The 26,245-nt window shown below is 37.7% G+C and overlaps 1 protein-coding gene across 15 annotated transcripts in view; it reads right to left on the minus strand.

Annotated features, from left to right (window-relative positions):
• The window catches only part of DST (dystonin), a 314,486-nt gene that overhangs the window by 16,136 nt on the left and 272,105 nt on the right, over positions 1-26,245 (minus strand). For all 15 annotated transcript variants that reach the window (XM_041128914.1, XM_030037882.2, XM_030037880.2 and 12 more), the window contains 15 exons: positions 25,326-25,499; positions 24,357-24,512; positions 21,827-22,024; positions 21,187-21,315; positions 17,919-18,089; positions 16,407-16,562; positions 15,968-16,174; positions 14,147-14,266; positions 9,696-9,865; positions 9,157-9,316; positions 7,529-7,723; positions 6,169-6,297; positions 2,515-2,658; positions 1,474-1,662; positions 571-700 (listed from right to left, as the gene is read on the minus strand). In XM_041128914.1, the coding sequence (XP_040984848.1) occupies positions 571-700; positions 1,474-1,662; positions 2,515-2,658; positions 6,169-6,297; positions 7,529-7,723; positions 9,157-9,316; positions 9,696-9,865; positions 14,147-14,266; positions 15,968-16,174; positions 16,407-16,562; positions 17,919-18,089; positions 21,187-21,315; positions 21,827-22,024; positions 24,357-24,512; positions 25,326-25,499 (2,428 nt within the window). The remainder of the gene's footprint in view (positions 1-570; positions 701-1,473; positions 1,663-2,514; positions 2,659-6,168; positions 6,298-7,528; positions 7,724-9,156; positions 9,317-9,695; positions 9,866-14,146; positions 14,267-15,967; positions 16,175-16,406; positions 16,563-17,918; positions 18,090-21,186; positions 21,316-21,826; positions 22,025-24,356; positions 24,513-25,325; positions 25,500-26,245) is intronic.

The raw sequence follows: 26,245 nt of genomic DNA on the forward strand, positions 1-26,245 counted from the left end.
AAGCTGCACAGGTTAAATAAAATCTTTGCAAGTCTCTTAGAGTTGCAAAGTAAACAACCTGATTTTAGAAGCAGATTCCATGTATGGGTAAATATAAAGTACAATGGGTAAGTGTATCTAAAAAAATGAAAAGCAATTTCCTCACTTGATTCACTTTCCATTCAACTTCACTGAACATACTTTCTAATTGGATCCATATAATTTCATAGACAGTAAGAGCAAAATTTTGTCTCTACATCTTTATGTAAAAGAAGTTGTTTACACTTTCAGATAATGGTAGATTTGCACAGACTCAGCACATGCACACTCTTGGAAGTTTAATAGCACATGAAAAGCTGCACACTTTAGAAAAAAGCATTCAAGAAGTATAGGACAAAATCTAAAAATACAAGTCTGCTATGAGAAGTTACCTCACAATGCAAAACGAGAGATAATTAGAAAAATCAGCCAAGAGAATTTCACCCTGTTTCACTAGAAGGTAATCAAACCTATTAGATTACTAATAATCTGTTATCTTCATAGATAGAGCAATGATGTGTGTGACCTGCCGCAAAACACTTCATTACGTACTGCCTGCTCTCCCCTTATCAAGGACAGGAATATGAGATTGTACTGGAGTGGGTTCAAGTGCCTTTCTTTTATAGGTCTTTGTAACTTTATCCACATCAGGTTGTTTTCTGGTCATTTCCTCCATGAATGTCTGCAATCAGATAGAGATGGTTTTAATTCACAATACACAAAAGTGACCACAGGAATGAAAACCACATACAATAGCAAAACACCAAAGTTACAAGACTGGCACAGAAAGGCTCTTATAATGCCAGCCTCACAAAAAAGACACAGATAAAGGTTTTAGTAGGTAAGAAAAATCAGCAGTGTAAGATTTTAAGACCACTGTGGCCTGGCTGTTGAAGGAAGGTTACATTTAAAAAACAGTCTGTCACACTCCTTTATTAACTGTGAAGGGTGAGGTGACGTACTACAGAATTTTGACTCTGAGTACTCAGGTGTTCCTTGCCGTCCAGACTGCAGTTCACAGAAGTGAGACAGCTCTGGTGTGTAAACTGGGGTATGAGCATTCACTGCACCAGTAGCTCCTTCTGGCACTTCATGAACGTATTTTTGAAATCCAATCAGTAAAGCCACACTGCAACACTAGTTCTAAGGCAGCAGCACTATCATATATTTCATGTGGGGTTTTTTTATCATTATTTTCCTTGTTCCTATAGGGAGTTGTAGGTTTGCTTTAGAACAATGTGGCACTGAATTTTTGTTTGGTTGTTTTTTTATCTCCATTGAATAAACTACGCGCACATCGTACACATATAAAACACACAACTGAGTATCTGAAAAGGGATTTGATTATTAGGAAAGAAAATAGCTAAGGAGATTCACACTTGATTACGAAGCCTAGCTGAGACGTGAGCACCATTTGTGGAATGTGTAGGATACATGTCACTTAACATGCCTTACCTGATGTTCGGCTATAAGTGCTTTAACTTCCTCAATCTCCTGGGGGATAACCTCTTTATCTTTTTCAGTAAGTGTAGTCTCTGCCCACTGCAACCAGGACAGCAAAGCTTCCAGCAATTCCTGGTTAGCAATAAGTCCAGCCAGAGCTCCTGACAGTCTCTGTTGATGTTGTTTAGCCCATGCTAAGACCTTGATAAAAGAACCAATGCATGAGTATGTGCACATCTGAAATTCTTTAAAATGCATTTTAAATTGTTCTGCTAACTGTAAACCCAGAGCTTCTTCCCAGGCCTATTGATGTTTGATTTTCAAAGGTGCTAGATGCAGTGGCTGATCACTAAAGGTGAGAGGTAACTAGAATTCCCAATTCAACACTTTTTTTTTCCACAGATGTTCAGGATTAGGTGCTGTTAAATGCAGTAAATAGCACATTCAGGCAACATATTAAGAACTTTATCAAAAAATACGTATAAGTTAGTGAATCATGCAGGATTTTGGTGTCCACCTTTCTCTTGAACACTCCTGAAGCCATGCTTTGCTAACACCAGTATTTTGTTTTTCTTTAAACTTAATATACACAGAAAACACCACCTTAGCAGCTGAAAGTTTGGTACACCCTCTGAGACCTATTTGCAGCCACTTAAATAATTCGGAGATCTTCTAGATTAAGAATATGTTGGACTCAAATCCTCCTTAATGCAATTAGAAAATGCTTCAAGTTTGCCCTGTATTTTCTTTCCTTTGTAACTTTAAAGTTTGTCCCTAGAAACTACTGGCTTTCTTCACATGGGAAGCATCAGGCAGTATTTCCTTTAACACATACAAAGAAGCTTGACCATCTGCTTTAGTTCTTAAAGCCCTATAAGTTTTAAAATAAAACCTAGGGAAGCATGGTATTCACATCTATCATGGCGGGTATGTTAAGTGTTTAGTTCTCAACAGCTGGATCATTTCCTCCCAGTGTAACTACTATGTTAGTTGTCAGCTATGTTCCAATCAAAGATGGACTGTTGCAATGAAGATGGCTTGGCATATACTGACCTCTTCAAACCTGGCTCTGATGATTGTTATCCAGTGCTTAACGGTGGTGATGGAGTCTGGGTGGCAGATAGCTAGGATAGCTTCTCCCATACCTGTTGCTTTATTCAGTTCTGCCTTTTTCTCTTCCAGTTTCTTCATAAATTCCTAAACCAGAGGTAACAATTTCAATTACATGTTGACAAAATTTGCAAGAGAAATCTGAGTGCATAATATGGAAGGTCACGAGCCTCTCAATCGCTCAAACAGATTCAACTTGCAAGAAGCATGTTTAATTGCTCTGAGAAGTTAAAAAAGTTTAGAAGGCCTATTCCACATAAAGTACTAAATGAAGCTCTAAAACTCTTTACCCCAGCTTGCCACTCCTTAAAAGCCCACCATACTGTAAATACTTGAAACACATATGCCCTTATTAAAAAAAGAAGGAAAATCACAGCATTTTAGAAGTGCTGTAAATCAACGATGTGATGGTTAGAATCATTACTGGCAACATTTCAGATGACTTAGTTTGTCTGTCAATTTACAGTAATTCTTCACAATAAACTATCAAGCTCCTAGCAGAGGCTGGAAATGTCCAACTATAATTAACATGCTCAGACAAGATGATAGAGAACTTCAGGAGCAGCTATACTAAACTAACACAAATGTGAAAACTCAGCAGCTGAGGGGGAGAGAGACAGCAAGAACAGGGGCAGAGGCTACTAATTAAGCAGCTGTTTTCAGAGGCACTGCCATGTGGGAAAAATCTTGTAAAAGCAAAAGGATGTTTACAGCTTCAGACATCCAAGCTCATAGCCATTGATATTCCTAGGGAGTCTGGCAAAGGAAAGGGTGGCAAGACCAGAATTTGGCGGGGGGGGGGGGGGGGCGTAGTTTACATTTCTTTTTTTTAAATTATTATTATTGCTACTACAATGGTTTTACTATTCTGCCTATTTTGTTAAGTCTAAATGTTGTGTAAGTCCGTGTGTCTTTGTGAGCACCCTTAACTGGAAATGCCAACATCTCTCAGTGCCTAGTGGAATTGTTATATTTTAACATCTTTAACTGGGCTACAAAATGGAACCATGTCTCTGGAAGTTTAACTCTTCCTCTCTCCATCTACAAAGGGCTATTTTGGATTCTAGAAATTACGTATCAGCCAAGTCAGATCTTAGAAAATCCAAAATCACCTAAACACCATAAAAACAGATTCTACAACAACTCATAACGACATTATCCTGTGCCTTTACAAATTAAATATGAAGCTATTATGAAATAAAAGTGTGGAAAAAAAAAATCTCTTCTACCTTGTTCTAAAAGCCTGGAATAGGTAGGCTGTATATCTAAAGATATTCATCACTAACTGATTTTGACTTAAGCTTAAATTAATGTCAGAGTTTAAGACCCAATCACAATAGCAGTCCTTCTCTCATAAAAATGCGTGAGTTCTTACAGTATTTCAGTTCAAAATAGTTTTGGAAAAGTTGAGGTGGGTTGTAGTGAGAGACTACCAAAATAAGCCGGGACCAGGAGGAAAACAGGCAACAAGAAGATTTGTTTTTCTCTGCACAACTGTACTAGAATATCTCAAAAATCTAAATCTATGACATACTACATACAGTGTATTAAACTTTCCCTCAGTAAAGGATACTAATTGTATTGAACTCTGTGGCAGTCCAGTGATACAGACACATTTACAAAAGAGGAGATGGGATGCTTCTCATTAGCTAATGCAGTGCATTAACCCACTATACCTCTCAGTCCCTACCGAGGATGGTGAGTGACAGAAACCTCTCTGCCTGAGATAATAGAATTCATTAAATCATGTGCAGTATTCAAGCAAAAAAAAAAAAAAAAAAATCAGTAACAGGCGTAACGATGGACAGTTTGGATAAAATATCGTCCTGAAGAAACCTTTCAACAAGTAGCTGGATAGAAATGCATTAGAACTATTTTACAAGAATCACAGTGATAAAAGGAAGATACATTTCATATTTACATAAATAATGTCAGTCGTATTTTTTTTACATTAATACTGCAGTATTATTTTTAAACACCATGTCTGTATGATAATATATTACATTTTTTCCTTATTTTCTTTTTTTTCTTCTTGAAAGCTAGTGTTAAAAGCTTAAGAGAAGAGACCACTCATTCAAGGAAGCTTTTGCTGCATGTCCTTATTGGTAAAGCAGCAGTGCCACAATCTTTCTTAGCTTGACGATTTCTGTATTTCTGTTATTTGGCCTTTAGGAAGAAAATGTGGTTGGGAGAACATTTTCTAAAGTCTGCTAAAAAAATTTTAAGTACAGTATGGCCACATCTAACACTCAGGTTGGTTGTGTTGTGCTAGTGATTATTCTTCCCCAGCTGGACAGGGTTTCTTAGAGACAGACTTTGTTTTGGTTTGAGGTTCCAAGTTATGCTTCAGCTTTGTCAGCACAATTTTGAGCTTTGTACAGAAATATTTTGTTAATCAATCCACATTGCAGAGGGAGAAATTCAAGATTTTTTTTTTTTCCTAATGATTTCAGTGGACCTAAGATTTCATTCAGACAGTTCTTTCCTCTGTATTCAGAAAAAACAAAAAATTAAGTAAAAGGGAACCGACAAAGCACCTGTGGAGAAAAGGCAGCTAAAAGACCAATTTCATTCCATCGAAGACAGCAGGTTGCTACGGCCAACATGAGTCAACATACGCTGATACATACATACATTTGCCAGCTAAAGAATAGCACCCAGTTTCCAGGGCCCTAAATTAAATCTGAAAACTTCAGAACAGTGAAGTTTGAGTACCTTGAAAACTCCCTAGTTAAGAACCATTAGATAGTCACACCCTGCACGCACTCCTCTGCATAATAATATTCCCAAACTCAATTTAAACAGGATGCTTTTCCGCTCCCCATTTCCTAAGTTTTGTTATAACTTTCTTCAGAGCAATGATGAACAAATCCATTACTCTTATAATTTGTTCTATAACACTGTGGGCAATTTCACTTTTACACTACCTACTTGGTACTGTTACTACTGCACTTACAAGGAGAGTTTGCATGGGCTTAAATGTGCGTGTTTGTAGCCTCCTGTTTGGAGAGTGAAAATAGGACCTTTATGCTCCTTAGCCATTTTCCCATTTCATTACTGCAAAGTTAAGTTTGATGGCCTACAATCTAGTATCTGCAGTACCTATGGCACTGCAATATTTCAGTACCTAATGCATGTGAAGCATGACAGCACGCTGTTTCACCATGACAAAAGGTTAATGGATGATAACATCATTCTGCTGACATTTACAAATGACCTTGAAAGAAAAGTATATGCTGTTTTGCTCAATAGTGCTAGGACTATTTTACTACTTTTGCTACTGTAGCAGTCTATTATAATTGTCAGGCAGCATATATTCCACAGAGGGGTTTGCATCTGTCTCTAAATGTTTACAGCAACTTTCTAAAGGTCCATTATTTTCTTAGTAAACCAAGATGACTCTAACAAGAGCCCAGCACCAGTATGGGCACAAATCTGTCAACTCCATTGAATTTCTAGCTTCTCTACACAAACAGTTGCAAAAGCAAACATTGGATGCTGGATATGACTATATGGGACAGACTGCTTCCTTTCCTTTATTCTACCCTCTAACAGGCTTATCAGAATGAAGAGAACCCTCTTCATTTTCTTGCTTACCCTGTGCTGGTCTATCAGTGTACGTAAGGCCTCTTCATCATCTGGAAGGACCCCATGGAAACGAAGAGCCTGCTCTGCCTCTGCCAGCCACTCCAAAAGGACATGGACAACAGAGTGGAATTCTTCTGCCTGTTAAAATGTAAAAAGTAGTCACGGTCACTCATGAGGGGATCTGACAGACACACTGCAGCTTACATAAGGAGACTGAGCCCACATTTGGAGTCATTAATCAGCAGTACTGGCACGTTAACTTTCCATTAAAAAGTCAATGATACACAGTAGTACATTTTCTTAACTGTAAAAATATCTCATGCTTCCCCCCAAAATTATAGGAAGCCTAAAAGCCTGTTCATGCTTTTAGCCATCTGATTTACAGTGTATTTGCAGCTCAGTTGAGAATGTCATGCCTTTACGCTGACAAATTACATGGGAGGTGCTTTCATGGACCAGCTGGAGAGATGAGAGCTGTATTTTCTGCATAGCTTAAATCACCAGTTAAGCAAAATTAACTGACAGCCCGTTGGTGGCTGACCCTTTTATGTCTGGAGAAAACAAGAAAGTTCCACCTTTGGGCACAGTCATATTCAGACACAATTAGTGTTTGAGGTAGCTCAGGATTGTGCCTGCTGAGAGACTGGAGAACTGCACAAACACAGTACCCTGGGAAAAGCAGGGCAAGAATTATGTACACTGTGGATACATTGCGATTGCAGGAGCCCCATCCTAGCATCAGCCCAAGCTAGCATATCTTCACAGAGTTGTACATCTATATTATCTCAGGTTTGGAAACAACACATATGGACCTATTTGTTTGGGATGGGTACCAGCCGATACTGACACACATACACTGTTCTAGCTCCTGAGTTCTAGCTCCCGAGTTCACTCTGCAGAAGAAAAGGGGTTGCACTATGTACTTCACTATGCACTGTCATTGTGCCAATGTAAGCAAGTTTTCAGTACACAAATTTACTTCTTTCCAATAAGGCACGAAGGGCATAAACATGATTGCAATCTCCAGCTTCCCGTGAAAGGGGCATACTTCTTCATCACCCTTCATGCTTGACTGTAACTTCAGTGATTTCCTTAGATGGTAAGGTCTTTGAAACATTTGCTTTGCATTTGTGGTACAGACTAATAGTAACGGCAATAATAAATGCTAAGAGGCATTATTTATGTGCTGTGGTAAAGGGACAGAGACAAGGTAAGCAATGCATGAGCAAGAAAATAAGTACTTTCAAATGAAATTAAATTAAATTGAATGACATGAAGTGAAAATGAAATTAAATTTTTGGCAACTAGACTGCAAGGTATTTTCACTGCTTCTCATAAAGGAGATGTAGTATCAGTAATACTCCTCTACCTGCCGAAGAGCCTGTTCCAGTCGTGTTTGCTTGGATACTGACAGGGCACAAACTGTCTCCCAGCGAGTGCTTAGCTCCTGCATTTGTACTTTGACCCAAGAAGAGTCATCACGGCTGCCTTCTATCAGCTCCCTTGCAGAGCGCTTCAGAGCCTGGACACTGCTTGTTCTTTTTCCCAACTCCTTCTGGAAAACCTAGGCACCACCAAATACATTTGAAATCTTTAACTCATTAAGGCATAATTATGTAAAGAATAACAAAAAAGTACTGGTTGTAAGAAGAAATCAAAATACGGATTCAGTTCATTCAAGAGTAACTCCATCTAAGTGATGCAAAACATACAAGTTCTGCTTATGAGATTCCATATGAAGATATTTACACTCTACCCTATCCTAATAAAACTGGAATATGGTAGGAAAATGTCAGGCAGATCCTTAGAACCCATCCTGATGCAATGCATGGGAAATCTAGTCTCCTTATCACACTGGCTTTACACTCTTTATCAAAGCAATTGATCTGACACGCTGATTAATGCGCAAGATTGCCTCGGCAGGAAAAGATCAGATAAAATGCTAACAATCAAGGAGAATGTTTGAAGTTGTAAAAACAGAAATAAAGCCCCATCTGAAGGTCTGACTGTAAGGCTGTAGATCTCACCACATATTCATGTATTTATGTAAAAGTATGTTCACATTTGCAGATGGAACAAGCTCCAGTTACATAAAGGAAGCTCTTAAAAAAAGATATGACCATTACAGTATACCATGCCACTGAGTATGACTTGCTTGTGAGATATACAATGAGATTTCAGAAGCAATTCCAGAATATTTCAGGCTACTTTTTATAGACAACCCATGTTTCCAAATAATTCTTTCCACGAGGAACAAAATCTCCTCCTCGCTGAACAGTCTTTGCATACTGGAAGTCACTGGTGGATGAACAGAGGCACCTTCACCTCATAAACCTCCCAGGCTCCAGAGCTCTGACTGCATGTAGCATTTGCAATACCAGTAACTTCAACAGCTGTTTCTTCTGACATACTGAACTGGGGTTCAGAGGCAAAGTCCTACATCTCCTACTTGCTCCCATCTCCAAAACCACTTCGGTAACAAAATACTGCAGCTTGCCAGTGTAAGCTTCCTGGTCCATATTCTGGCTGTGTACTCCCATGCATAACTTAAGCGTTGCAGCTACTTTTCTCCATGAATATACAGCAGCCCTGCAGGTTTGAAAGGCTGCTGTAGTCATAACGAGTGCATTGGACATTTGGTTAGCAGATGTGCTAAATAAAAAGCCATGTCTCCCCCAAAGATTTCCAGTAAAATAATTTTTGCCACCTCTTGTCCATACACACATATTCATAAATGCACACTTGTGATTTTTGACATGATATTCATACACAGGATAGCAGCATTAAACAAAATTTATCTCAATACCAACAGGTGTCAATGAGCCCCTAACAGTCATTGTCGTCCACGTATGTTTTACAGCATTTTCCACTGTTGATGACCTAAAACTATTTCATGTTTCTAAAAATTACAGAATAGCCAAATAAAGATAGCATTAAAATGCTACAGTTATGAGCAGTCTAGTAATTTTAAAAAAAAAAGAGTATTTTTGGAATTACCTTGTGATTGTCGATCAGATTCATCACTAAATCAATGTCTCCGTGTACCGGCTGATCTTCTGCTAGCTGAGGTTCAATTTTGTATAACCAGTCAATGAGAGCTTGCAGAGCATCAGTAAATTGCCCCGAAAATAACAGGGCTTCCTCCAGTTTATTTTGTCTGGGGGGAAAGAAAAACAAAAAAACCCCAGAAACAAAAACCGAACACACACACACACACACACACACACACACACACACACAGAGAGAGAGAAAAAATAAATCACTAACACATTTTAAGAAAATATTTTCAGCATAAAATGATAACAGCTAAGAGCTTTAAATCAGTGTTTCCCTTTTTAATTCCCCCCCCCCCCCCCCCGCCCCAGTCCTCTTCCATACCATCAGGAAAGTATGCATTTCTAGTATTTTACTGCTTTGGCACTCTTAATTATCAAACAAGCTAGCCACTCTGGTTTTACTTTTACACAACAGAAGCCAAAAGAATTCTTCTAAGCCTTTTTCTTATCTGCTGAATAATTAGATTGGTTTCCATTTACCTTTCCACTGATTTTCCACAAATTGTATCCCACTTATCCCTTAGTTCACTCAGCATATCATCAAGTTTCAAATTGTCATCAGCTAAAGTGGTTTTCTCTTTCAAGGAGCGTCCAGTCCTATTTGTGGTATCATACACAGAATGTTTGGCACCAAGAGATTTCTGGAATTCCTATATATGTGGAAGAAAAAGAAAACACCCTTATAGCATTAACTGCTTACAGACCACAGTTAATTAATCTTTGACATACTATTTGCAATGGAAGTTGTAGATGTTGCTGCAAGAAAATTTTAAATTTATTGCAAAATTTCTAGTCTTCTAGTGCCATAGTACACCTGAAATTATATGGGGCTTGATACTTGCAGAGCCTCTGCGTTTTGTCCCTCTCCAGGAATGTAGCTCTATGCCTACTGGAAAAACTTCCGGAAGATCCCTCCTTCAGTGAGAGCAATGATTCCTGTCCTACCATAATATCCCTAAATTTCAGCAAGGGGCTACCTGGTAGTCAGAAGAATGTGAAAGAACTGCTACTTTGGGAGCCATGAACTGAGCAGTCTTCACACTACATTTTTACATACTAAGATTTCAAGCCAGTGTAGAGCATCCCAAGGGCTACAAAGGTAATTGTTTCAGCTCAGCATAGTCAGGCTGGGAAACCTTCAACCACAAGCATTTATAATTGGGAAGAATTGTATGCCAAAAGTATACAGATCCAGGCACAAGAAGCAGCTAGGTGACATGCCAGTAACACAATTTGGGCTGGAAGTCATGATCACAAGCAGGTTTCTGTGATTCAGGGACTTTGGAAGATGACAGTGACACAGCAGTTGCATCTGCCTGCCAGCTCTGACAGCTCCTTCTGCACAGAGCCCCTGGAAGCTTTTCACGGGCACAGAGGAACACACAGAAACACAGCTCATCTGATACTGCAGAGGAGTTAACCGACTGACAGAGTAAATAATTAAAGAAAAACTGCCAAAACACAAACCCAGCCCTACACAGCAGCTTTTAAAAAGTAGCAATGCTCAAAGTGTTTTATTTCACACCTTCATGAACTGCTAGAAGGAAATCAGTTGGAAAAAAAAAAAATCACAAGTTTGCTTTAGGAAACTCCTATATACAGAATCAAATATATATATGATGGGGTTTTTTTGTCACAAAATACTAGGCCAAAAGAGTTTTTGTTTAGTGTATGCTGAAATAGATTTTTCATCTGGTTCTCAGAGCAATGTTCAGTATCATCAAATCCTGCAAGGAAATTATTACCACTTACAACTGAGAGTAATTCCTCAGGGTGCGTAAAGATTGCAAGGATTCCTCATGGTCACTGCTGGCACGCGCACGGCTGTTCCACTCCCACTGGCAAGCTGTTCCCAGCTGGCCTGCACCAACCTGTGCCATAGTACCTCACAACTCTTCCACCAACCTTCCCATGTGTCCACCTAGTCATCTGCTCTTTTTAGATGTGAAAGTGTGTCAGGGAAAGCTCAACTGGAATGGAGGTGTCTTAAGTAGGAGGTAGGCTTTGAGTTATGCCATGTAGACAGTATGACAACTTTACCTAGGGTGATTTAAGGTTCCTTTTTTAAAACTTGCTTAGTATTTTGCACTGTACTGTCCTTACTTCAGGGTTATTTCAGGATCCAGAGGGAACTGAGGATCAAAATTCATCATCCAAAAAAAAAAAAAAAAAAAAAAAAAAAAGGAGAATTTGTTTTGTAATTCAGCATTTCCTTACTGCTTACTGTCCTTTCATTTTCCTCATATAAAACAAGGAAACACACTCACTTTAAGAAAGAATACAAACACCATTGTTGAGCTAGAACTACAATAAAAATAAAAATAATTTTCAAAATGAAAATGAACATTTTTTCATAAAAATTCCCTCCATACAAACAATATGTCTGTGCTCCTTTTCTTTGATAGGGTTTATTAACTACTTAACAGTACATGCACAGTGTTACTTGATTTGCACAAGGCAACACAATGAAATTGCTGCCGCAGAAGGATCACACAGGAAAAATAGATTTAAAGGTGAACAAAGGGTTGCAGTCAATTAATTCTTTGAGAGACTACAAACACTACACTAAATCTACTTTCATTTGATTTCACAGAGGTGTAACAGAGAGTAGATTTTGGTTTAAGCTGCTAGCAGCAGACAGGCAAGATGAACGAAATCTCAGTAATTAACTACCTACCTTCCTTCTAAGGAAGATGGGAACATACAGATAAAATTAGCCAGGTTCATACAAATGTACTGTAAGGAACAGTCAGCATTAGCATAGGAATGGATTGGGTGACCTAGTAAGGGTTTTTCCATTCCCAACTTCTAAAAATGAGAAAAAATTGCTGATAAACAGACCATGAATAACCCCCAAAAGTCCCTGGCAACACACTAGATATGAGTGAGAGAGAAAACATATTATCTTGGCTTTTCTCTTTCAGTGCCTTTTTTTTTTTTTGGCAGTAACAACTGGCGAAGAGTGAGTCCAAATTATTGCTTACAGAACACACAGAGCACATATTCAGTTCAGTTAACTAAACGGAGCAAGGAAACCTTCAAGGCTGGACAGAAAAGACAAAGAAAGACACAGGGGGTACATGTGGGAGTGGAAGGAAAAGACTCAAAATACAAGGAAGGACATTGCAGTGTTGGGAGGTATGACAGCTCATTAAAAAACAATTGAGTTGATTTCTTGGGGCACTTGTTTGAAGTTTCAAGTCACAAAGTTCACAGAACTCCCTCTCTCACACACATTCATCTTTTTCCTCCAAACCACCAGTTTCAACCCTAATGTCCCTGTGCCACTTTCCATCCCATTCCTTAATGGGAAATGAGATTCAAGCAACTTCAGTAGCTATTCTCTGCAGGCATTTTATACAAAAAGAAGCTGGAGAAAAGATATCTGAGAGAAGTGATAAGTCTGCCAATCCATGTGAAGAAGTTTGGGCTCATAAAATGTACTGCTGTAGGTATAAAGAACAAGTGGGATTATCAAGTTTAACATTTTAAAAGAGGGGAGGAGAATAAAGGTAGAGAATCAAACCTCAGGACCTGAAAGGACCTTAAAGCACAGTCACATACTTGTGAGGAGTTTGAACTTTACTATATAAAGAAGAGAGGAGTAGAAGGATTAAAAGATTGATAGAGTCAGAGAAGGCAAGAAAGACTATCTTAACAGAAAGATCCCCCCCCCCCCCCCCCCCAACTTCCTATCACTGACTTCAAATTCTGGCAACAGCAGCAATCTCAGAACAAACTGAAATTGCAGACTTAGCGTAACAGCATGTTAATGTAGGTTTTATCTAAAAGTTTTAACAGCAAACATAGGTAAAACTGTTTTTGCTTGACCAACAGCCAACTTCCCCATATTAAAGGGGAGTATTTTCCTGGTTGATAAATAATACTTAAATCATCATGCAAACTGAGAGATGACAAAAATATAAAGCAGACGGATGCAGTAACCAATCATTAGTATACATGGCAAAACTTGTCGGAGATAAAAGCAATCATCAGAAGCTACACTGAGAGGGAAAAAATTAGATATGCAAACCCTATTTTGCAGAATGAAAAAATAGGATTAAATGGAGAACAATAAAACTGACATGAAAAGTAGAAGTCAACGTATGCCAAAAATGTAGAAAAGTGAATGATCTTTCTATACTCTGATGAAACTGCTCCAAGTTAAATCTTGGGACACAGTCTGCCTCTGAAGATTCTACCACTCAGCCACTTGATCCTCCATAATGTATTATTCTAGGCTCTTTACAAAGGTAAAAATTAAGTGGAAACTTCTTCTGTCCTTCCTTTTGCTCTGTGTCTGATGGAACTACAGAGCTTTTAGGTTATCATTATTTGTTTGAAAAGCCAGGTCAGTCAGGGAGACTTACATTTTCACCTACAGTAGCTGGGTTTGTGGAAAGCTGGTCCTGGAATTTTGAATCCCAGGAAGAAAACAACCTTTACTAGTAATGGTGTGATTGTACTTTCTAGAGGATTTCGTTAATATTTCCACTTGACATAAAAAGCAACTGCCAATCAAAATACAAGATTATTTTTCAGTTTTGAGATCATCCTGTAGTATTAAAAGGAAAATCCCAACCCAAATAACTGGATGCTGAATTTGTGGTTTAAGGACTGAAAAAAGCCTGTAATAAAACCTCTTCAGAGATTCCTATTCTGACATAGCATTACTTTGTTTTTTAAAGTTTCCATGGTGCTGTATTATTATGTCTTTCCTCTTCATAGTTAACCATTCCACCACAGATCAGGTACTGTGAAAAGTTTTTTTCACTCCCCACCTGTAACACACGACCATTTAATTTGATGTTAATAAGAATTCCACTGTAGTGAGGCCACAAGTCTACTTCCTTTGCTGATTGAACAGTACAAACCTGACAGGGTTACCTACAACTCACTGGGCACTTTGCATTTCATCACTCATAACTCACCTTATGCTGTGCGAGCTGCATCTTTATTTTGTCAGGGTCATTTGCAATTTCAAGATCTGAGTCCAAAGATTTCTCTGACTCTTCCAGCCATTCCATAAGTTTGTGCCAGGCTTCATGGAACTGCAGGAAAGCAAGATTTGCATGGATTTTAAAATTCACTGGTTCATAAAGTAGTCTGAAAACATTAAACCCCAACCAATTAGAGAATTGGCCAAACAAGTACTCTGCAGACTTTGGAAAGATTTCCTGCGCTTCTTCTCCCTTGTCTCTCAAACAGGACTAGCCCAATCATGTGACCACTGGACTTAGCCTCCCTTCTCCTAAGTGAATTAGCAACCTTTTATGTGCATGATCTACATACACAGTATGTATCTTTCAGAGACATATCGGTAACTTCTGTTGATGTGTTGGTCATTTACATTCCTACGTTTTTAGTAATGAATAGTAAATACAGCAAGAATAGGGCTTAGCTATTGCCTATATGGGACAACAGCAGTAAACCGCTGTGGAAAACTCCTGTCTGGATGACTGCTGAAGATTTTTCCTGGGATGCTCATAAATGCTCTCATTATATCAAATGGTATCTTGATGGGCAAGGAACAGATTCTGAATCTTCCTTCCTGTCTCAACAAAGAGAGTGCTTCAGGGAAGGAAGCAGGGAAAGACCCAAGATTCAATGAGCTTTCACAAAGTGGCATCCCTTTGGGATTATATTTTCTAAGCTGGTCATTTCTCTCTTTGCCTCTCTTTTGAAAATTCTTCTTGCCTGGGCTGCCTACACATGAAAGCACAAGCAACTAGTTCAGAAAACTCTCAAGGCTCCTGGAACCTGTTGTCCAGGGCTGTGGATCAGGCCTTGACAGTAGTACCCTTCAGTACTCCTTCCCCATTCTACATAGATAGTTGTCGTCCCAAATTAATAACTTATTGTATTCAGCTCTGTAAATGGATGTGGAGATGAAATCCATCTCATTGCAGAACTGCTGTGTATGTGAATGTACAAGAGAAACTGCTGGAAAATAAATAACATTTAATTGGCTTATGGGCTAATTTATTACTCAGAGAAGTTCTTACTCTTATGAGCTGAATGGCAGTAGCAGTGAACACGGGAATGTGGTTTGGCTGTGAACATGACCAGATCTCGAATGGTCATGTTCACTTGAATAAAAAGAAGCTAGAACTTCCTACTGATGTTTAAACATGTTACATTCCTCTCACGTGTTTTGCATCTTATCGTTTATGTTCCTCAGTGAGGGGAACATGAATCTAAGGAAAAAAAAAAAAAAAGAATGAACCCCGGTAAGGAAAGTTGTGTGAAAAAACTTCCCAGTTTTTTTTAAGGAAATAGAAATACCTTACCACACAGAAGATATTGGACTAGTAACTAACATAAGATATTGAGGAAGTGATGAGTATTAATCAGGGCACAACGTAAACCCATGAAGAAAATACTAACGAATACTCCCACAGATTAAAGAAAGGGGTTCATCACATTCTTTAAAATACAAGGGGTTGATTGTGAAACTTCTTTCTGAGGACAGATGGCACTAATATACATCTGGAAGCCATACTGTAACTTTCTTCTTTCAGACTATGCGGTATTGCAGACAGAAGTCACTGCGTGGGTTGAAAATAACGCTTTCACCTCACAAATGAAGTGCTTTATGATTGAATCACAGAAATTGCTCCACTAACTCAACAGTGTCTGTTACACTAAACCCAGACTTACTTGAAAGTGCTTTAAAGCACCATATTCTTCAAGAGTCTGGATGCAATTACAAGTAAGTTCAAAGAGTTCTACAACAGCTGTTGTCCGATTACCTGTTTGGCTCTTTTCCTTGCATCATCCAAAGCTCTTCCCCTTTCAACTAAGCGTTGAACTACTTTTTCCCATCGACTCTGTACACTAATCAGCAGATTCTTAATAAGGACAACATCCTGTTTCTGGCTGAAATATTTCAAATGGGTTCCAGTTTTGTCCAGCTCTATGATCTGATCTCGATGAGAATTCACTTCTGTGGCAAAAACCTTAGAAAAAAGGGAGAAAATTACTCTAAATACTACGTTGCTCAAGCACTGGGTAAACACTGAAAAAAACCCAGTCTGATAAAGAATGATGTAGCGAGAAAGACTATAAAATGCAATTTTAAAACAAATTAAATGTTTCTCTGAGTGTCAGCATTACAGGGTTCATTTGGACATTGTTAAAGTATCTCCAGAGAGTGGGAGAAAAACATTACACATCTGTTTCTTTACATACCTTGTGTTCATCAATTTGAAACAAGACAGTGTCCAAGATAAGACTTGGCCGAGAAGCTGCAGTTAGAGTTTGCTCAGCCTGAGTAAGCCAATTGATGAAATCTTGAAGTGAGTTGTGGAACTCCATTGCTAAATTGAGGGCTTCTTCCAGTTTGGTCTGTAAAGATAGGTCATACTTTAATAGCAGCTGATACTGTGCAGGGGCTTCAGCCAAGTAAACCATTTTAGTTCAGCATTTTGGAGTAAAGCATTTTAGTTTAGCATTTTAAAACATTTTTCCAAATCAAAGTTTCTGAGTTTTAAAATAACAGCCTACATTTGAGCATATTAAAGGAGATAGATAGAATAGTAACAGTAAAATTATGTATAATAGATGAGTAGAAAATAGAGCACCTAGTATCAAGATAAAATTTTCCACATTACAACATTACATTTTCTACTACTTAATCCTCATGGGACATACAGATTTATCAATTTTGATACAAAACCAGTAGAATCTCAGAAATCTAAGGTGGCAGTGCACTTGGAAGAGCCTTAAAGAGGTCATCTAATTTATTCTCTTGCACTAAACAAAGAACAAGTTGCCCAGACCACTTCTTTTTAGTAAAGCCTAATTGTCATTTAAGTTGCCTGAACCAAGACTAATTTTGGATACAGAATTTTTGTTGATCATGAGACAGCAGTCAGAGATTTTCAAACAATTGTACTGTTGGCCTAGCTGAGTACTCCAACCTTACAGCTTCCTGCAAGAAGGTGCTCATATTGGGTATTAATTAGTTTGACATTCTTAAATTATAGTCACCTTAAGAGACACCAGCATTCTTACTTTAAAATACAACTAAGTTGTGAGTTAAATATTTGTGCTTTATACACATTAGGGCTGTACAGAGAGTTCCTCTGTTTGTAATTATTGATACTCTTCATTTTTGATTAAGGTAGAATAAATGGACTATACTTCGTGAAGGAATGAAAGCTAAATGAAATTAATAATAAGAAAACGTATGTTGCATGTCAGTGAAATCATGCTATTGATCTACGTTAGAACAGAAGGTAGTCTCTTGAAGTAAGTGGCACAAGGCCAAGTGTTTGGGAATTTTAAGAAAAAAAAAATGGATAAAAGCCAGGAAAATTAAGGCAGCAATTCTGTATTGAGAAGGAGATAAACTTGAATGATCAAATAATGTTATTCACTCTTTCATGTCTACGATTACTGTAATAAAAACCAGAAAAGCCAAATCCTACCAAATGAGCATTATCAGTATCAGTTAACGTACTTCTATGGAACAGACTTGTGCCATGCTCACCTGCCCTCCCCATCCAATTATGGATAATCAACTTCTTGAACCCCATTTTTTCCCAGTACTTTCTAAACATACCAACGAATTCTGCATAACTGTCTCTACAATTGGTTTTAAATCTAAAAGATCAAGCAAGTATGCACGCATAAAAGGACTGAACATTAACATCCTTAAATACATGATTTACACTTCTATTTTTATGTAAAAACACATACTTTTCTTTCACTGAGCTTTGTTTGTACTGATTCCCATTTTTCTTTTAAGTTATTTATGTCCTGCTCAACGTTTGTTTCAGCAGACTCTGGGCATCTTGCAAGCATCTGCTGGCCTTTCTGCATTAGACACTTATATGTCTCTTCTTTGGCTTCAAAGGCAGCACAGAGTTCCTAAACAAAGAAAGCACCAAAAAATAAGTCAGGTAGAAATTCAATACTCTTTACAAATGCTAGTATAATATTTATTCCTCCCCCAACATTTAGCGGGTATGATTAAGACTAATAAAGGAAACATATGTAATTCATAAAAAGTCAAATGAGCAAAGGAAGGGCCCAATTCTTCAGGAAATGAGGACTTGTATTGACTGTCAGATGTTTTCGCCAAGATCCAAAGCTTGGCTAAGAAAGTACTATGCACTTATTGCACAAGATTTGCTACAACTTGGTTGGTTTAAAGTCCATCTGTAGCTGAAACACAGAAAGTGTCAGCATTATACAGTGTGCTGAAAGCCCAGACCTATCCAATACACCTTCAAAAGTGGGTGGGACAACTTGTGAGGTCTGCTCTATTGTACATCATCTCTGTTGTCTGTGTCTTCCTTCACTTGCCAGGCAAGAGCACTGAAGACATTTTACACATACAAAGAAAGCTGCAAGAATAAGTGACAACTGTTTTACCTGCTAACTATTCTACTAACTATTCTCTTTTAACCATTTTAAAGATAAGGTGGCAAGAGCTCCCATACATCCCTCTGACTTAGAAGGGCATGTTCAATAATTGTAACAGACCATCCAAAATGTACCAACAAAATTGCTGCAGACTCCCAAACGAGGAACATCTTCCAGGAGGTGAGCAGTAAGTGGCTTGCAAATAGGAGGAAACAACTTTTTCCTCTGATTCCCAGGACAAGAGCCCAAACCCAACATTTTCTTTGGGTTAAGAGATACTGTACACAGGGTTGTACCTGATCACAGAGGAGGGCAAAGCAGGAAGCAGGTTCAGCCATGAGCTAAGATTTTAACACGACAGAAAGCTTCCTTGCTTTCTTTCTGAGGGCTAAGAAAAGTGGTGTCACCTAGCCTCCTTCCTTCTATGTTCCCAACTTCCCTACACTATTTCTGGTTTCCATAACTCCCCAGAGCATCTTATTTTACTGCAGCACAAGAACCCCTCAGAAGTAAACATAAGGAATGCAGAACAGGTGAAACACAGCAAAGCAGGAGTAGCCCCAAACACTGGGGCTGGGCTCAGTCTAAGACAGGGGCTCATCACAGTGGTTAATTCTGTAGTACAGTACCACTCTTAAGAGGGTAGGAGCAACTAAAGTTATTTTAAAGGAGGAACTGAGAAAAATGATTGTTTCAAGAGAAGGAGAGGGATGTTCTGAGCAGCACTGGGACAGCCGAAGAGGCCTCTTTTTAAGTCCCCTTGCTGCTGGTGTCCTGTAATGCCTCCTCCTCTTTTGTTTTCCTGGAGCTGCCTTAGCTGGAAATGCTGCCCAATCTTAACTCCATTTGCGAACTGATTACGGTTGAGGGCTCTTTAATTCATATCTATAGAAACAGACCTTAAGAAGATGGTTCATAACATTATTTCCAATGAGAAACAAATCAAAATATAGCGCAAAACTTTCTTCTCCAGTTTCACATCACAAATTAACATGGTTTGTATCACTTAGGGGCAAGTTTGAATTTGGAACTTACGATAAGTAATACTCAACAGGACAAGTGGCCTCAACATTTCAGAGAATTTACATATATCTGCACAGATTCACTGAGGTTTAACTAAACTGAAATCAAGTCCTATTTTTTAAGGGTTATATACATTAAAGGATAACAAGTCAATGTCTGCAGTTACATGACGGCCCACAGCATAGTATCAATCTGTTAAAACGTACATGTACAGTTACGAAATGATTATACATATAGGGGACATTCACATTTGTTTCAACTGTAATACTACATTCAGTTTAAAGATTCTTTAAATAATCAATCTGTAAGTGCAAGAAGTATAGAAAATGGCTTGTTGATTTGCACAGTAAAAGAATGTACCAAAGAAAACCCTGAAATTTTCCAGGGAAAATTTTTTGGTTTTGGTCTGACTTTAAGTCCAGGATGAAACACGGAAAAAGCTCCACTGACTCCCATGGAATTGTGATTATGCCCCACTCTCCCGGGGAGGGGGGAAGGCTTTTTTTTGCCTTATTTTTTCTGTCTGTCTGTCTTTCTTTTTAAGACAAAAAGAGAAGGATTGGGGGAATTCAAAACCACAAGGTGTTTCTGTGTTTTGTCCTAGTTTCCCGTCATAACTGATTTTAAAACCGTAAATTATTTTCCTTCTCAAAAATAGTTACTGGTAAATTTTGGAGGAAAAAAAAAAGTGCCCCAAATTGGTGGGCAATGACCTTTAGAATAACTCTGAAAAAAAAAAATCTCATTTTTAAAGCTATGACAGTGCAGCGTTCTAATGGAAACTGTATCAGGCATATTCGAGTTCAAGGACAGTTCAGTAAATATCACTCTTACAATTGAGCCAGGAGGTCAGGAGTTCAGATCACTGGGTTTCAGGTTATGTCCTGGCCTAAAAGCACAGCATGATTTTATATAAATGGAGCAGTACAAACCACCTTCCTTTGAGGTAAGAGATCAAGCTTAAGTGTCTTTTTTTAAAGCTCTATGGTTCTATGGGGGTGGAGAAATCCACAGAATGTTTCTTAAAGAGAAAGGAAGGGAAGGAAAGGAATAATTCAGGCATCCTGATCAGCTTGCCAATTCTAATTAAAGCAGAGTCTCTATATGAGCCAGTAGTCCTTATTACATCTGTGCTAACAATGATTTTAATGTCAGCTTTGGTTAGGTAAAGAATAAAGCATCGACTCTCTTAATTCAAGGTCCAATGAACGTGGGTCACTTTTAGATTCATCTTTGTATCTTAGAAAAAGCGTAAATGTAGTTGTGGGAACGGAAGAGAAAAGAAGAATAGGAATCACTGAAAAATCTGTAAACACCTGCTTTTCTTTCTGAGAATAAGGATGCAAAGTTTTTTTTATTTCTGTCTGAACACTATTAATGGTTCAGTTTGGGGCATCTCTGAAATGACTACTTTTCCTACACTAAAAATAACAGTGCTGTTTTGAAGGCTATTAAAATTTTTTAAGATCCTGTACAGACATTGCAATATAGAGAACGTGCTCTGTATTCACTATAAACGCTTTTGAAAGATAGTCCTGAAACGTAGTTTGCAAAGCATTCTAATACTGATACTTACCATATGGGTATTAAGCTGCTCTTTTGCTGTTTCTGGTAAGCCTCCAACAGGTTTTGATGCCAACAGCTGACGTTCAGTGTCTGTCAGCCATTGCTGCATATCTTCAACTTCACCATGGAAACCTTGGGCCTAAATTATACCATATCATTTTAGAGCTTACTTAAATGTTGTCCATTCTAATACTAGCTCAGAGGCAGAAGTACACTAGCAACACATTTAATCAGATATTTACATTAATCAAAGGAAATGAAAGAAAAAGAAAACCAAAGGAAAAAACCAAACCAAACTTTAGCTCAATCCAATCTAAATGATAAAACCAAAACCAAAACCAAAACCTATGGAAATCTTGAAAGCAGGCTAAATGAGCAACTGTGAGATCAATGTTTTCCCTGAATAACATACCTATACAGAAATTTCTTGCTTTTAAAGTATGTAGGCCAAAAGCTGAAGTCTTGATTCAGCACTATAAAAGACAGTGGCCAGCTGTGGAAGATACAGCTGGATTCAGACTTTCTCCAAATTCAGGAGTGTCTGTGTTATGACTTTAATTTAGGCCAACTTCTAATACATGTATCTATGTATTTCATGTAAAAAAACACTTTTCTTGAGTTATCTCTTTATTTGATCATTTCCTGTTCACCTGGATCAAGGCACTGTCCAGCTGCTGTTTCCTTTGTTCTGTTTTTTCCAACACGTTTTGCCAGCGCTGATTCAGAAGTTCCAACTTGCTCTGTAAATTACTTGCTTCTTCAACAGCACTTGATTGAATCAGGTCATTTCCTGCTTTCTTAACTGCTTCCACTGTAGACTGATGAGCTAAAACATCATTTTGTAGCACCTACAATTGTAACACAGCATGTATGACTGGCCATGTTGATAAGTTATTGGATGAAGGTAATTACAGTGACTGAGCTAGTTCTAATCCAGTGACAAGGCAATAGTTTAGTATCAGCACAGGTATTAGCAATTAAAGCTAATAACTAAGGTCTCTTCAATCAAAAGCAGTAACAGACCATTCTCCCAAAATGCTACATTTTATTTTTATACCTTGGAAAAAAGAATATATTCCTTCTGAATACATATATTTCTTTCTGAAATTATGAAAGGTTTCTGGTACTGCTAGTTAAGAATTATTTCTTCACTTTCCTTAATTTACTACATACTTTAATGGGATTTTTCTTTGGTTTTGAGGGTAAGGTGTGAAAACAGTATTATATATAGTAGTACCAATTGCTTGTGGAGCAGTAGTCCAAGAGAGTAGACAGAGGAACAAGAATACTATGTGCCTGCTGTGCCATACAACAACCTGACTGCCACGACATCTTGTTATGCATTTCAGGTCTACAGCTCGTTTTCCCGTTATGTCAAGCTACCAGGACACTTCAACTGTGCTAAAAGCTGCGAAATGATTGTAATACTAACACCACAAGAACTCCTTCCATCTGGTTGAAAACCTGTTATCACCAACCACAGTAAAGCCATAAAAGGCAAAAGTACATTTGGGAAATGTACAGATAAAAAAAAAAAGCTTTAAAATACCAGATATAAAGAACAGGAAAAGAGAATATGCAAAATGGTTGGAAAAATGAAATGTACTCTAAGAAATTCAAGTTTATGAGTGCTGTCTTGCATGGGGTCTGGTTCAAACTCACCTCCCTCAAAATGCTAGTATATGGAAAAATTTAAAGCTAAATACAAAGGAGCTTTTAAATAAACTATATAGAGCACTTGATGAAACAGCAAGTCACAAGTAGCCCTTGTATACAAAACATGCATTACATTTGCTTTAATTCTTCTAAGCTAAGCACTGGAAGATATTCATTATTTTATTTTCCTAACAGGGTGAAAAAAAGGGATATTCAAAGAAGCAGATGCATCTTATTCCTTCCTTCCTGCTGAGGCTCACTAAGAACAAGGTCTATTCTTTCCAAAGTTATTCAAGAGATGGATGTTTTTCCAGGCTACCACAGGATGCACTACTGTGTGAACTTTCTAACCTATAAATTATGTTTTATGAAAAGGAAGTAGATTTGTTCATGTGTTTGCTGAACTCCTTCAGCACTGAAGGTAGATGAAGTCATAAACAATGTCTGGATGCCTCTTCAGTAGTAAACCACTTCTGTTTGATAAGAATAGAAAAGGTTCATGGAATAGAAGCTGTATTTGTAATTTTTTTTTTTTTTTGAAGGGCCTGTTTCTAACAGTAGTCACACAGGGCATGTAGATGTTTTACTCTGCTCAAGTTCCAGCTGACCACACAAAAGGCTTCAGAAGCTGCATAGCTACATTAACACAAACAATGAAAATGCCTTAATTATCTGTGTGTTGTCAATTTCAGTCCATTCTCTCTAAGTCCAAAACTGACTCTGAACACTTTTTACATCACATGCAGGCCAAAAATTACATGGCAGATTTAAAGGAGAGGATTTATGAGGCTGGTTTGAAATCTTCAGGCCTAGAAAGAACACATAATCATGAACTGCACTGAGTCTCACAAACAGCTAGAGAAGATCTCTTGCTCCTGAGATACTCTTCAAAATAAATGCACAATGGAAGCATTCTTCCATGGGCTCCAAAGTCACAATAATCAGTAAAAGTAATAAAACAAAAAATAAAAAATTAACCCTACATTGTATGTATCAGAGAGAAAGATAGGGGCATGGATACCCCAAAAGTTTGCTGAGACTTTCAGAGAAGCATTCTCCATGTTAGTTGGACCCAAATGAGATAAAATTTTGCAGAATTCAGAACCACAAATCACTATTTTCTGAGAAGAAACAAGAACAAAAGATGCGCAACGGTCACATGCATTTTGTGAGACCTGGCCTGAACAGAACTAACCAAGAAGTTTATTGCTTTGGGGTGAGTAGCACGTACAATAACTTTTGAGTTCCCTTGGTCAAATGAAGGTGAATGAAGGTGGAGACTAGGGTAAAGCTGCTCCTTTTGGCAAAAACCTATGCCACTTGCATGGCATATGCAAGGAAGGAAGGAATATGGAGGAGTAAGAGGAAAGATATTAGTTACTCCAAGCCTGCATTTCAGCTATAACTTGCATCTTGAAAATCGCTATAGAGAATTATTTATCAGTGCTAAGTTTTACTACAAGACTCATCACTAAGATAAACATCAAAAGAACATTTCAGTTAATATTCATTGTAATTACATACATGATGTTTGGCAAGTTCAATTTCAATAGCCTTGGGGTCTCCACCAACAGGTTTCTGTTCATTCAGCAAGTCTTCTGTATGCGTCAGCCATGTCAATAACTCATCCAGGGCATGCTGGAACTGCCCCAAGGCTAACAAGGCACCTTCCAGCTTGTGCTAAGTAAAAATAAAATTAACAATAAAATGGTTTCACAATGCTATTGAATTGGCTTATCCTACCATTAGTCACCGTAATCCAGAGCAGAGTCCATGCATGACAGCATAAAAACCAGGGAGAAACAGTTATCCAATACAAGCAACTACTTTATAATTAGAGCTGAGTTAGCAATTCCCTTGTAAAGCCTTACATTCCAGGCTTAAATTCCTGACCTTTGAAGACCCCATGTAACCAAAGCAAAGCTTGAAAGTTTTCTCATCGCAGATATGACAGTAGTTTTTCATCACTTAAAATATAATTTCATTATAAATGCAATTTGGTGCATGATCTTTTTAAAACCTCTTCTTTGTTGTGAAATGATTCAATTTAGAAAAAAAATACACTTCAAAGAACTGCATCGTTAAATCTCTCTTTCACTTCGATAATTTAATGAAAGACCACTGAAACAGTTTAGTATTAAGTTGTTTGGGTTTTTTTTTTTTTTTTTAAAAGCCCAGCAGTTAGTATTAGTTTTGCACATAGAAACATGTTTTCAGCTGCTACTTAGGATGTCTTCAAATAACCAAAATCAAGTAACAATGATTCGACATGCCACTGCTGACAGAGGAAGTGACAAAAACATACTGCTAAGGGTTTAAAAATCATAAAAACAACTCGTTAAATTGTAAAATTCAAATTCTATTTTATATAGCTCTGTAATTTCCAAACTAAAAGGAATAAATGTGTAAACTGATACAAACATCATACATAATAAAAAGCTTTACTCAAAAATCTGTGTCATGAATAAAGCCCCCACCTTCAAGTTTATTTACCTGTCTATTTATAATTTTTTCTTCTAGGCTGTCCCACATTAGTTTGAGCTCTGAGAGAGGGTCTTGAACAGTGTGCTTGTCACTCTCCTCTGTTACCTTCTTAAGCAATAGTTCTGCCTGATGGTTCAGTCTTTCCATTTCTATCTGCTGCTGATAAGCTTCTGTCTTAAATTGCTATGGTAAACAGAAGAAGAATACAAATAAATATAACACAAGTAATGATCTTCTTGAATATAGCATAGTACAGCAATATTTACAATACTAATGCATCACTGTCAACTTTCATAAATTTGGGGGTTTTGTCAAAATGCTTGTAAGACACTGACAATCCAGACAGTCCCAGCTGACTGAAAATATGCAACAATGTCTTACTATTCTAGCAGATATCGCTAACTGTGACCAGAGGATGACAAAGACGCCCAATAGGAAAGCATTCTCCAATAATATCCCTGGTCTGTAAAAAAGGCAGAATGTATCCTGAGTAACTTCTAGCTCTTGTGATTGTGATAATATAATAACTTTAACCTTTAAACAGAATTATTCTTCAGAAAAGCTGAAAAGCAAATTTTCTTTAGTAGAACACCCTCTTGTACATTCAACGTGGGCAGCAGTCTGAATATAGCTTGCATACGTGTGTTCTTCTGAAATATGTAAGATCATGGTTCATTTGAAGTTACATCATAAAAATAGATTAAACAACCTGCCCACAACCAAAAAAAAAGTAAAGTGAGCAACAAACTCAAGGACATTCCCTGATCGTTATACATCCCTGTTTTTTATATATAGCATAACAGCCTACTATTTAAACATTTAAAATGAAAAGTTTGAAATGAAATGTTATTTGAAATTTTCATACAGATTCTTTTTTACTAGAAATTGAAAATTGCTTTTGACTCTTGAAAAATACAGCAAAATACTAA

Source organism: Aquila chrysaetos, chromosome 15, assembly GCF_900496995.4.
Source record: "Aquila chrysaetos chrysaetos chromosome 15, bAquChr1.4, whole genome shotgun sequence".
NCBI lineage: Eukaryota > Metazoa > Chordata > Aves > Accipitriformes > Accipitridae > Aquila > Aquila chrysaetos.